Source organism: Schistosoma haematobium, chromosome ZW, assembly GCF_000699445.3.
Source record: "Schistosoma haematobium chromosome ZW, whole genome shotgun sequence".
Classification (NCBI taxonomy): Eukaryota; Metazoa; Platyhelminthes; class Trematoda; order Strigeidida; family Schistosomatidae; genus Schistosoma; species Schistosoma haematobium.
Genome location: NC_067195.1, coordinates 79,505,784 through 79,520,084, shown reverse-complemented (window position 1 = coordinate 79,520,084; position 14,301 = coordinate 79,505,784). Strand labels below are relative to the sequence as shown.

The following is a 14,301-nucleotide window of genomic DNA, read 5'->3' as shown; positions in this document are numbered from 1 at the left end:
TGAAGTTTCGTGACCCAATATAAGTCAGCATAAATAAATACAAAAAATATATATTTGTTTTTTATTAACTTTCTACCCAGTGCTCAGTTTATTTGAAACTATCAAGTCCAACCTTGAGATTGATACCTACACTCTATTTATGTTGTAATGAACTGACTGAAAATGAAAAGAGGGAGTATTGTAATGCATATAAGTTGGACTGTTCAGTCAACACGGAAATACGTTATTGTTATATAGGGAAAAAAATCACTAGTGAGTCCAAACTAGCATGAAACATAGGTTCAGAGTTTATTGCCGACTACCTCTAACTGATTAACATCTCAATATAGTATACGTGATACTGAGTTATTCAGATTAGTAGCCAAATCGGAACTTGATCAGTAGAATTCAGTCAGTTCTAAAGGATTAGACAAACATGACACTGACCACTCTCTAGTGATCAATCAATATGTATATTCATAGTTAACGAAATTAATGTCATAGGAATATGAGACAATATTTTATATACGTGTTTATCAATGGTATTTTCAGAAGTTTTAAGTCAACGTTGTTAGTTTTTTTGAATATGTTTAATGAAATAGTACAGTATATGAAATTATATATCAGATAAAGTACAAAATACAAAACATATTACGCTCCACATAATATTGTACAACATTTGGGATTAGATATATAAAGTACTGTTTGTGTCCTTGTTAACTTTTCCTTAATAAAATCTCTTGCTACCAAATATACATGCATATTCATTGACTCACAAGAGCTCATAAATCATATTTTCCACCTTGTATTGATCAAAACAACAACTTTAAAGGAATTTCACTCTCCCTCTTTTTTTCTTTAAAAAAAAAGACATTTGTCTCCTTTCTATGTTTGTTTTGTAGTTTTACTTCTTTCGAATCTTTGTATTCAATAATCAGTACTGTCAGTGTTAAAACTATGTATAGAGATATTTTTGACGGGGAAAAAAACACAACGACGACAGCAACAACAACAACAGGAAAGCTGACAAATAACAAAAACTTTCAAATTATTGAAAACAATTCTAAATTATTGTCAGGAAGTATATTTTATTAAGTCTACTAATGATGACACAATACTGGATCAATAATATTAGGGAATTGTTTCGTTCAATTCAAAGTGTGAATTATATATATATATATATATATATATATATATATATATAATATGACCAATCTTTTTACTAAATTGTTCTTGAAATGATGAATTTGTATGCATTATTCATGGTGTTTTGATGATTCACGATCAAATGTATTGATATTCTTTACATTCGTGAATCCATATGTAGATGTAAATAATAATTCGGACAGTAAGTCGAGATAGATTTATTCCTAAACAATATACAGTTATACATGAAATTATTAATCTAAATGCTTAACAACCAAAAATCTCCTTAAAAAATATTTGTAACTTAATCTTAAAGTTTCCTGCGTTTTAGTTACTTTCCGGGCTTGAGACCGGCAGTAGCCTCAGAGGGGTTTCAGGCGGAGTTATAGAAAATATTTAGGAAAATAAATATAAAAATAATTTTAGATGATTGATCTCAGTTGTAATAATACTGAAGATCAGAGAAAAATGGACAGTTGTTTCATTTTAGTATGGGACTTCTCTACAGTGGACACACTATTTCACCAAAGATTTGTGGAGGCCCGTTATTTAATCGTCATTTAGATTGAACGATGTTGTCGAAAGGGCTCTCCACTTTAGTGGCCCGTGGGTCTGACTCCAAGTAGATCGTAATGATGATTGTTGTTGAAATATATATATCGCCTATCCACGTATATAATCGTCGACTTAAATCGCGTTAGTCAATAACGGAATTAAATAAGTCAAATAACGAGAATGGACTTTTGAATACATATATTTTGTATATAAAGTAAATGGAATAGAGCGAAGCAAAACGACGCGCAGTGGAGATGGCGGGTAAGCCAACTCCCCTTTTAACCAAGCGTTAATCAATAGTTATAGTTACACAAAAGTAAGTTACAGACACTTGATGAGTAATGGGATAAGAAATGTACACACACCTACGCGCTCGTATAAAAACAGTGAAGAGTGATAAGCGAATAATTAACAAGGTCAGAATGTGACTCAAGTAGGATGAATAGAATGGGCTGTCCGAAAGCTAGAATAAGGTATATGGGCTTAACATAATAACCGACACTATAGATTGAAACCAGGATCTTTAGATCTCGTGGTGAACAACTCATCATTAGACTATCTAAACGATTGGAACAACCTTATAGAAGATCATTTTATATAAACAACAGTAGTTTGTTCACCAGTGATTTACTTCCAAATAAGTTGTAATGGAAAATTTTGATCGATTATGTTCAGCTATATGGAGAGTAAAACAATGGTCATCAGAGAAATTAAATAATCATCATGCAATATTGAGGATCAATTAAAGCTAGAAATGGGAAATTTTGGATTCCAACTGTATAGTCTGATGGTTGAACACTTTTCACCAGGGTTGAAAGTCCTGGTGTTAGGGATGCAGAGGAATATACTGATAATTATGGTGTTAAGTCTAATGATGTCCTTGGACTTTAAATGTACACTCCCTATTGGTCAATATTTGTTTCACTCGTTAAATATCGTACAAATGTTGTTTTTCTATTTTATGGTACGATGTGGTTTGTTTGGTTGGTATATAAACAGTATGTCTGAAATATATTGATTCATAACTCAGAGGCTGACTTGCGTTCTGGACTCAACTGGCAGGACTAGACAGGGAAGCGGAACCAGTCGAGACTCTGGGCCGTTCGTACGTGTTTTCCGTGTCATTGGATCGATCGATAAATACGCCGCTCTCTAATCTTTCAGTCAAGGACACAACAATGGGCACGGGGTAAAAAGCGATCCAAGTTTAAAGTCACAAAACCTGGGTTCGAATCTCGCGAGGGAGGCGGGATCATGGACGCGCACTGCCGAGGAGTCCCACAATAGGACGAAATAGCCGTCCAATTCTTCCAGGTTTTCTATAGTGGTCTAGCTTCAATTGACTCATGATCTCAACCATTGAAATTACTATAATATCCACAAAAACTCCTTCTGATCTGAAAACAAAAACTAATATCATTATATAAAAGACCTTTATGAACAGTATGATTCTTCATTTCAAAAGACAATATTATGTATATATTAAATGTTCATAAAATCATCTTTAATATTATTTTATTGCATATTACGCAGTTCAATTTTTGTAAATAGACTCATATACAAATAGATTAACCTAAATCAGTAAAAATTCGATTTTCTTTTATTTTTTAGAAAAAGATTTTTAAAAAAACCCCTCATGTGAATTTTAAAGCAAATTGCCATATTATATATCCGTTCAAAAAAAAATTGGCCTAGTTTCTAACAGGCTTATACAGTATCTATCTATATATATTTACCTATCAATTTACTTATCTTTTTTTGACCTATTGATTACTGATTGGTTAAAAAAGATTTAACCAATAAGATTTCGGTGTCCCAAAATTCCATTCATAAATAAATAAATAAATAAATAAATTTATTTATTTTTTTAAAAAAAGAAAATGTATCAGCAAAATTATGAAAATAGTTTTACTCATCAAAATACAAATGAAAATATAAATCTTTATAAGGAATTAAATAGTTTGCAAAATTCTCAATCAGGACATATATAATAATAATAATATGAAATGAATGGAAGATAAACAGAATTAATATACTTTTGATAGATCTGATTTATTTTTTATTACTTTCATGACATAATGCCTTTTCGTCGACATGCTTATGATTTTATGTTAGATGATGGATTAGACACACGTATACCGGTGTATAGTGATGAAGTGTTTAAACAAGGTATTCATTTCTGTGCCAAGGTGAGTATTTATATTTATGTTAGATAGGTTGAAACTAATAATGAATTTGAGTGAATATAAGTATTATTATTATTAATAATAATGGTATGTGTTAGTAATATATACTTTATAAATATTATTCATATAATGGGTGAATAAATTGATCACAGTTGATTTATTAGTGTAGGGTTGTGAAAATTGTTAAGTTTTAGTTGAGATCATGAATCGATCAATATTAGACCAGCATTGAATAGCCGTTTCGTCCAAGTATGTGACTCCGCAGCAGCTCACGTTCACGAGTCCGTACACAGGATTCGAACCCAAAACTTTCTTGATCGCGGATGATGACTGCTGAGGAGTTCCATAGTAAGAAGAACTAACTGTCCATTGTATCCAGGTTTTCAATGGTGATCTAACATTGGTCAGCTCATGATCTGAATGAAAACATAGTTGATTTGCTTTCATCATGTAGAGGTTTGTATTTATGAAAATATGTAATGTTTATTATTATCATTGTAATAATGGTTTGGTTTTACTCCATGATTTAATAACGATGTGTTATTAAACTACAAAATTTGTAAATTTAATTAGTGCTGTTTACTAAAGAGTTTTTTTATGTCCCAGTCTATACTCCGCTAATATATAGAATATGTAAATGATGGAATTTGTGACTAGTGTACATATTTTGACAGATATATAGCCTTCTTTAAACCGATCGCCTTTTATTTCATTTATGTTATGATTATACTTACATGCAAACTATAAAAAAGGTGTATTCCCAGATGATTAACTATAATAAGCAAACATTCAAATCTTTGTAATGTTCACCTATCAAAACATATCAAATCGTTAATTATCTTAGTCTTTTCAGTCGATTTTATTCTAGATTTATAGTTAAATGTTGAAATAAAATTAGTCAAATAATGATTTAATTTTATGATCAGATCGTAAGTTCCAATCCTATTTCATCTATTGAAGTTTGTGTTAATAAACAGTTCCAATAGATTTGGAATTTTAGTTTTGAGGTTAAATCCATGAATCTTTTCTTAGCTAATAAGTTGAATAAATCTTAGAAATGTTTTGTAGAAAATTTTTTCATATAATTTTATTAAATATAATGATAGAGATGTGAGAGTAGTTCTTTGGTATAACTCACTATTGATAAAACTGATCGTGTGTACTGATTTCTTTGAATATACATTTTAAGTTTTTAAGATTTTGAACGTAACAATGTTTAAACTAAATACATAGAATATATTATATGCATTATACGAATACTCAAATAATTAAGGTCAATAAGAACCAATCACTGTCGAGGTGTACAGAACAACCTGTGAAACACATATGGAGAAATTCAAACACTTCACATCTATCTGAAGTGAAGAACGATGAAAACTCCACGACCAAACCATCCAGCTCAGAGAACAAAACTCCATCAAACACTTAAATAATTAAAATATTAATTACTTATTTATGAATAACTAGTGTATTGATTTAATATACTAGTAATCCATGAATACCTAATTTCAGTTCTTATATATACAGAGATTTATTCAATTACTGTAAATATAAAAACATTAACAGATTGTTTATTATAAATCAGATCTGATAAAGCATATCTTAACGTATTTGCAAATATTTCCATTCAACTGTCATTATTTATATCTTAGGAACAATATAAACTTTAAATCATTCACGTTTTCAAAAGTAGATATTTGAAAGCAAGTTGCATAAACTAACTCATATAATTAGTATGTATATGAAGATGAAATTTTGTCATGAAGGTATTATAGTAAATGAGAATACAATTGAGGACAATCAAATATATTTGAATACAGAATATCTTAGTAAAACGTAAAAACCATACAGTAATAGCTAAATTTGTAAAATGTTAATCAATCGTCTCAAACTTCATTATTTCTTCATTTCCACACCAGTTATTCTCTGTTCTCGTTCTCTTTTCTTCGATCTTATTAACTTTCTACCGCCAGGCATTTCACTTTCGGTTGATGGTACATATTGCTTATACCTGTTGACATCCGTAGCACACACCACACCACACACCATAAGAACTTGAATAATTAATAACTCTGTACGTGAAACGGACATTCAGATATAAGTGGTTTAATTTCCGATTTCGATCTCTTATCAGCCATTTCAAGTAATCATTTTTAGATAGAACAAATAAATAGGACAAACTGTTTTCATAATCATCTTTTATAATACAAAAATCTATTGTTATAGTGTTTATGTTACTTTTTAAACGATATTGGAAACTCTTTAAACATTTCCATTTCTATCCTTTGAAGCAAGGGCTTGTTGCCTGATCTTTAGATTTTGAGTGTAACCTGATGTTTATAAAACATAAAATAAAAATAAAATGTTTCCTTACTCATATTTTAAAAGAAATATTTTTATTTAGAAAAAATGACCATAAGGCATAGCAACTAAATCCCCCCCGTCCTTTAGATTTAATTATAGTTCTGAGATCATAGTTTCCAATACCTTTAAAGTTTCGTTTCAATACACCAATTTATTCAAAATTTTGTAAATTTTTTTAATAAAAAAATAAATGCAAAATACATATATGGTAAATTTTACTTGATCCCTTATATTCAAAGTTCAGTCATATTTACATATAATACAATTTACAATATTTTCATCTTTTAATTCATCTGATTAACATAAATTGACAGAACTTAAATTAAGGCTCATTTCTATTCTTATGTAATAGATATGTAAAATAATTTTAAAAAAATATACGATCACTTAGATAAGATTCTTACAAGTGTATATTTCATTATTTCATTCTCCTACTTTAATTTAATGATAAAACAACTAATATTTCAATCTAGTATATAAATAATAAAATGAAATCTAATGTTTACCATTATCAAAGTTTATAATGATGGGAGTTGCTATCGTTTGAACAGTACAAACAGTATACATGTATACATACGTTATACAATAACTCACTATTGAATAAAATACCATTAATGTAATATATATATACTTCCTTGCTTACTCCTGATAATCTCAATGGAGCATAGGCCACAGACCAGCATTTTCCAACCCACTCTGTCTTGGGCCTTTCTTTCCAGTTCTATCCAATTTTTGTTCATTTTTCTCATGTCTGTCTCAATTTCTCCACGTAATGTGTTCTTTGGTCTTCCTCTTTTCCCATGGCTTTGAGGATTCTATGTGAGGGCTTGCCCTTCTCTTTTATTTGGGCTTGGGACCGAAAGTAGCCCCAGATGGGCTCCAGGTAGAGTTATATATATATATATATATATATATATATATATATATATCACCAGTAATTCATTCATTTGTCATTAGTAAGTTTTCATCTGATCATAATTGCTTAACTGAGAAAATAATTTTATTTAACTATGAAAAGATGTATGTATATATATCATTGCTACATTGATCACACGTAAATGTTACAGTTGCATAACTACTGATCAGCATTTCATTCATAGAAAAAAGAATAGTTGAAATAAAATATAATGATACATGTATACTTTTGAATGAACCATCTTATTACTATTATTAGATAATAATATAATCATGAACTAGTAACTTTTTATCTTTTTTACTTACAGAATATACAGAATATACACCTAATTTAATGACATTCTATATTAATTAACAAGAACCAATAAACTAATAAGAAATTGAATGAATAAATCTTTAAGATTAAATTTTGTATCATAAAACTATAAACTAAATGGCATAGTAACAAGAATTTGTAACGTTACGTCATAAATATATGTAACTGATAATAATAGAGATTCATTGATAATTATCTTAGAAGTGTACTACTAATCAATTAATAATAATACATTATAATCTAAACATAATAATATATTTAAAGTAAGTACTATCATTATAAAAAAATATTGATAGTATGAAGGGAAAAATTTATGTAAAATGATATCGGTAACATACGAGTATAAATGAAATATCAAAAAGATTTGAAACATAATTTAAGGAAAGTGTGACAGTTTTCTTTTTCTTTTCAAAATATAGAAATAATAAAGAAAGGAGAATAATAATGTTAACTAAGTTTAAGATACAACCAAGACAATGATATAAATATCAGAATGGGTTTTGTGGAGATTTTTAGAAATTTCACAGGTTGAAATCATGAGTCAATTGAAGCTAGACCACCATCCCATGGGGTGCGAAACCGTGGATGCGCACCACTGAGGAGTCCCATACTAGGACAAGACAGCCGTCCAGTGCTTCCAGGTTTTTCATGGTTGTCTAGCTTCAATTGACTCATGGTTTTAACCTGTGAAATGATATAAATAGGATGTATTTTTTCTTTCTTCCTACAAATGTAAAGTTTAGATGTTGCCTAATCGATAGTCAAAAGTTTTCACTGTTTTGAACAGTTAAAGATAAATGAGTTTGTAAGTATCATTTTACCAAGGTTCGACTTGATCATTTCAAATGTTTAGATTGTTATAAATTGATATGATAGAAAGAAAGGCCAATTTTTGATTGAATTACTCATAAGTAGTTTTATTCAACATTGACATCCGTTTTGATTCAACGTGATGATCATTCAGTGTAGTAGTTGATTTGTTTTCCCAGTATGATATTTTCTTCTGTATAATATACGATATTCTTGTATTCACTTGACATGAACTAGGCTCAATAAGTGATTTGTTATAACTGAGTATGTGATCTAATCCGCATTATTATTCAAAATGGGTGTACAATAAATATATAAAAACCAGTGTATATTAGACTATTTTGATTCGTCGTCGTCATAGTGTTTTGGGGCTAATAAATTTTCACTTATACCAGTCGTGTGTTCTTACTTTCGCGTCGTGGGAATTGCCGAGATCCCTCGTTCCGAGTATAAGTGATCAGCGTTATTCCGGCACAGCGATCTACGACGACCAAATATAACATAACTAAAAATAATATATTTGTAATATTCTAATGAGTAGAAAAATTAAATTTTCTGACGTTTCGTGACTCAGTATAAGCCACTTCTTCAGAGAATAAATAATCAGATGAATTTGATTATTTTAGTATTTCTGAATCAAGTAAATGATTTAATATATTTAAACAATCAATATTCTATCTCTCAACCGCCGATTTCCTCATTTTTATAATATTATTCTAAGAGATGCTCTCGTATAATAGCTCAACAACTAATGAGCACATTAACAAGTTTTTTTCTAAATAACAAATCATATTTAATTATCTCAAGTGAATATACTACTCACAACTGAATAATAAATGAAGACCTGATATCGACTATAGCTAAACTAATGGATCCTTATTATAGACATATATTTGTTAACTATTTACCAATTATTGAATTATAACATTTAGTAATCAGACAAATAACGTACACCTATATGTTACATACGTATTTTTTATGAGACTATTTGATTGAAAAACAAGATTACTTCGTTACAAAATTTATAGAATTTTATTTCCTAAAATCGAAAATTTCATTCTGTATTAAATAGATCGATTTATTGGCGTTAATGAGATGAGAAAGAGAAAATAATAAAAGGAAAAGAAACAATAACAACACCAATACTAACAATCTATGGGATTTTGAAAAATTAAAAACAAAACAGAGAATGATAATTTCTAAATTGGAATTAAGAGGGAAAAAATGTTAGAAAGGAATAATCTACTATTCACTCAGTTGTTCACTCACCTAGTTATTAATGATTAGAAAAAAACGGTAACAAAACATGACCCCTGTTTTTATCTTTATACATGGCTTCATTGTTAAATCTTTAAATTCATTGAAGAGTAGAACGTAGTTAGGATAAATATCATTTGTTGTGTGAACTGATTATAAGTGACTAAAATATTATTTCTATAGGGATTAAAGCATTCAACATTGAATAGTTGTCAATCAAACATTTATTGTAACAAATTCAATTTGATATAACTTGAAATATCTCGTTGTTGATATTTTGATTAAAATTTGTTAAGCATTGCCGCATAGGCATCCTGTGTGGATTGACCTGATATAACTATTACGATACATGTTAACATAGAATATGTGGAAGGTTGTCAGAGTGTACGTTTCAACCGATTTTGGACATGCCAGTTAAATGTATTTGGATCGCAGAGTTGAAATTCGCTCTTGAACTCAAATTCAGTAATATTCACTTCAAACGCCACCGCGTTGTTCATTTAGCCACTGAATCCAGAAATCCAGTCAGTTATGCAACAGGCTGATTAAATTTCAGTTAATATCAACAACGGGATAATCTAAGTCATTTCAAATTGAATTGAAACTCATACCCATTTTTTTCGGTTTGCCACTACAATAACAGTATAACTTAATTGTTATTATTTCTGGTACTGTGATTGATAATTATTAGGCGTCTTATGCTTTTTTTGTACAAGTACACAAGTAAAAACTTAAAAAGAAAAGTTATTTTAAACCATTGGAAGAAAACTCGGTTAGATTCATTATTACTTAAATTTTCTGCTTGTCAATAAGATATAAATGTTGCCTTAAAGTTATTACACTTCCCAGAAAGATTAGAATTTCATTATAATGAATAGAACACACTAATTAGTCAATATATAGCAAGTGTTGTCAATATTTAAATAGCTTTTATAGTTGACTGAATTCTACTACTTACGTATGTAAGCTAATCTAACTAAAAGAAGATCCATCCTACTACTTACTTGGTTGACAGAAATTGACCAACTATACATACAGCTTGGCATATTATTGAATTATTTCCTTGTAGCTGTTTAACACATTTTAATACTATATCGTATCTGGCTAGCAGCAGAATCCGAGATGAGATATTTGCGTAATTTGGGACCTGTTAGCTGAAATTACCTATCACCCAGTGTTGAATTTCATGCAAACTAAGATGCACAAACTTTCACGCCAAACAGCCAATACATTATCCATTGAGTTACTGAATCCTTATAGCCACTTACTTGTTCATAAAGTAGGAAGTTACTAGTGAAGATTTGTAATTTACCACTGTAGATATTCATTTTAAATCCTAATGTAAACATGAACACACGAATACAGGTACAGCCAGATAATCCGTCTGAGAAATAAGACCGAATATATAACCTTGTCTTCTGCTCTCCTCACATACCAAATAAACTATAACTAGATTATCTGTTCAGGATGCAATTATAGCTAAATAGATCAATTAATTAAAGTCCTGAATATCAACAGCGGGATATTACAAACCTTTACTGATATTTCCAAACTGTTTATTGCTTTTATTTGCTTTATTAAATTGACAAGAAAAGTGAAATAAAGCATTTTTTTACTTGCACATACCCTCTATACAAATATAACATGAAAAATCTCTATAACTGAAATGCTTATGATTTTTATTATTCCATAATAATGGTTACGTCCTAGTAACGTAAGTTTCGATAGATATTTTTATACTACAAAGAAAAATCACACAGTAGGCTCTTGGAAACATGTTTTTTTCCTGACAAGTTCATTTTTCCAGAAAAAAACAACTGACAACAGTAAGTAATAAGATATTAGAAAAAATAGCACTTAACTTATATGAAACACCACGAATAAGTGAAAATGAATTTTTATATCGCTTTGATGAAGTTATGTATACATATTAATTTATGTGATTGGAAGTAGTCAGTATGAAGATATAAAAATAATTTCCATACTAGCCGGTATTTGTTCTCAAATACACTTGCAAATTTTAGAAAACTAATGTCGTTCATCAGATTCGAACCTACATCAGTGATGATTCACTTACTCTGAAGAAGTGGCTAACATTAAGTCATGAAACATCATAAATACAGTTTTTCTACTTACTAGAATATAACGAAATATATTTTATTGTTAATCAACTATGTTGTCTAAATCCGATCTGGTCTTCTAAAGGACAAGAGTACATGAAATGATTGATTACATAACGGTTGCCAGTGTCATGTGTGTTAGTTGTTCCCTAAATAGATCAGTAGTAAAGTCTTTGGTATAAACAATACGTCGGGCTCATTCAAATCTTACAAAAGTTCATAAGCTACTTTAAAATTATAGTGACACATTTGTCATGAGTGTCAACTAGTATGAATTCTATGTTTATTGCTTCCTGTTAATTATCACCAACCAACTTATAAGTTCGTTTAGATCAGATGAAGATTTTCATGAGCACTTGAAATGACAAAAGTAACAGCGATTAACTCTTCTGTGATTGATCCCTTGATTGATCCCTAGACCAATATTTATACCAAGACTCAAGTATTCCAAACTGGATCAATATTATAAATATAGTCCACTATGATCCACTGAATATTAAATGATTAAAATGTAATTGAATAATTGAATAATCATTGAAAATAGTTTATTTTAATCTCAAACATCAAATTGAACAGTAATGATATGATATATTAGACTCAATTCATTGATTTTTGAGTGAATATTCATGACTTAATCAAGAATAATAAATTAATTATAATCAGTTAGTTAAAAACAAAAACAAATGCTATAAAAATTTCCAAATCACTTGTAATCACTATGATTTGTTGCTCTCATTGTTTTATCATGTTTGATCATGAAGTTATGAATAAATTTATGATTACAATACATAATTACAAAAACCTGATTTATTTTATAAAGCTTCACATATATTATAAGCAAAGATGGATAGTGGCTAGCAGTGGAATCCAGGACGCGCGTTTCGTCCTGTTTGGGACTCGTCAGCTGGATGTACCTGCATCTCAGAGTTGATGTTCACTCTGGGACTCGAACTCAGTATGCACATATGCCAATAAGAGACTGATCAATTTCAGTCTTAAAACATCAATGGGAAGATTCAAGTAAAACAATACCAAGTGAATTAAAATTCTTATATATTGTTATTGTGACTTACAGATATTTATTTTATGATCAGATTGGGAGTTTGTGGAGTCAAATCCATGTCGGTTAGAGATAGATATCAACCTCAGACAATGGATAAATGGTTCGGTATTCGGTAACATTTGATTCACTACACACTATGATCAGTTAGCCATAAAAAAACTGATCAAATAAAGACATTTTATTGATTATTCGCTTAATTTTAAAGGAATTGTAATGGTAAATAGTACCCTAAAGTAAATAGCTTTGTTAATGTTCAACAGTGATGCTGGCGATGTTAGTTTGACTGAAAATTAAGTATCTATGGACTCTCAGTCAAGCATCACCTTTAGATCACCTTACCATCTACTGTGAAATACTTTTCCTACTTTATATAGCCAGTTCAGAAGTCTTTCGCCAAGATACTTCTGGATACAATCAGATATATAGTTCTTCTTAAATATGGTTTCATGCTTTGTCTTTGGGTAACCCTACTAGAAGTTTCTTGATTATCATTATTGTCCGATTCTTATCTTTAGATATCTCTGAAATAACATTAATACAAAAATGTAATCATTTTAAAATAGAATGTGGGGTAGCTCAAAAAGGAAACAAAACAAAATACAATAGTAATAATTCATTGTCGAATTCTCTTCATTATTAAAATAGAAAAAATAAAAAATAAACCGTATTTGTTCGGCAATTCTCTTTTTACTTCTGGACCACCGAGATTGAAACCATTGTATAATTCCATATTCTTTTTCTTGCAAGTTGATTTATCTTCCCTTTTATGATATATACATACATAATGTGCATTTCACTACAGAAGGTCACATTGCATTTTCTATATATGTAAAAGATTTTGTTTAATATCACAGTAATAATAAGGATAATATTGGTGTATTTTTTATATTATTTCAAGTGATATTAGTTTGTGTGTGGGCATCAAATTGTTTACAATGTAGTAATTTTTCTCTTAAATAAGGATATCTATTATACACCATTTAAAATAAACTGATTAAGTGTTAAGTTAATGACCAAGCCTGTTTTTTTCAATATTGAATAATCTTGTAAGTAAAATAATTTAAATAATCAATATGACCAAAGATACCTGAATCATATTGGTTTGTTACTCATTTAATAAGTCAGTAAGTTGTCTTGATTTGACAGATATAATAAGTTCAATAGTTGAAATCATGAGTCATTTGAAGCTAGATCACCATGGAAAACCTGGAAGCACTGGAAGGCCGTTTCGTCCTGGCATGGGACTCCTCAGTAGTGCACATCCACGATCCCGCCTCCCCTGCGAGATTCGAACCCAGGACCTATCAGTCTCGCGCGCGAGCGCTTAACCACCAGACTAATGCTAAAAATATATATTTGAAGCTAAGAGCAATTCACTTTATAGTCAACTTACATTAATTCAAAATGATTTAATGTTAGTAGATTGTTTTAATGAACAACAGATTCACAGTTATGTAATCATATTGCTAAATTAGAATAATATTATTGAGCTTTTAATCATTCAAAAGAATTCAATGTTTCAAGGATTTTGAAGGCAAATATTTTTTTGTATTTTAATTATTTAGCAGAGATTTTAGTAGTAATTTTTAC

General features: G+C 29.5%; 1 protein-coding gene across 1 annotated transcript in view; it reads left to right on the top strand.

Annotated features, from left to right (window-relative positions):
• Positions 1–3,549: 3,549 nt before the first annotated feature.
• The window catches only part of MS3_00004482 (uncharacterized protein), a gene marked incomplete at both ends in the record, with an annotated part of 105,218 nt that continues 94,466 nt past the window's right edge, over positions 3,550–14,301 (top strand). The window contains one exon of the mRNA XM_051212406.1: positions 3,550–3,869. Within this exon, the coding sequence (XP_051072588.1) occupies positions 3,759–3,869 (111 nt within the window). The remainder of the gene's footprint in view (positions 3,870–14,301) is intronic.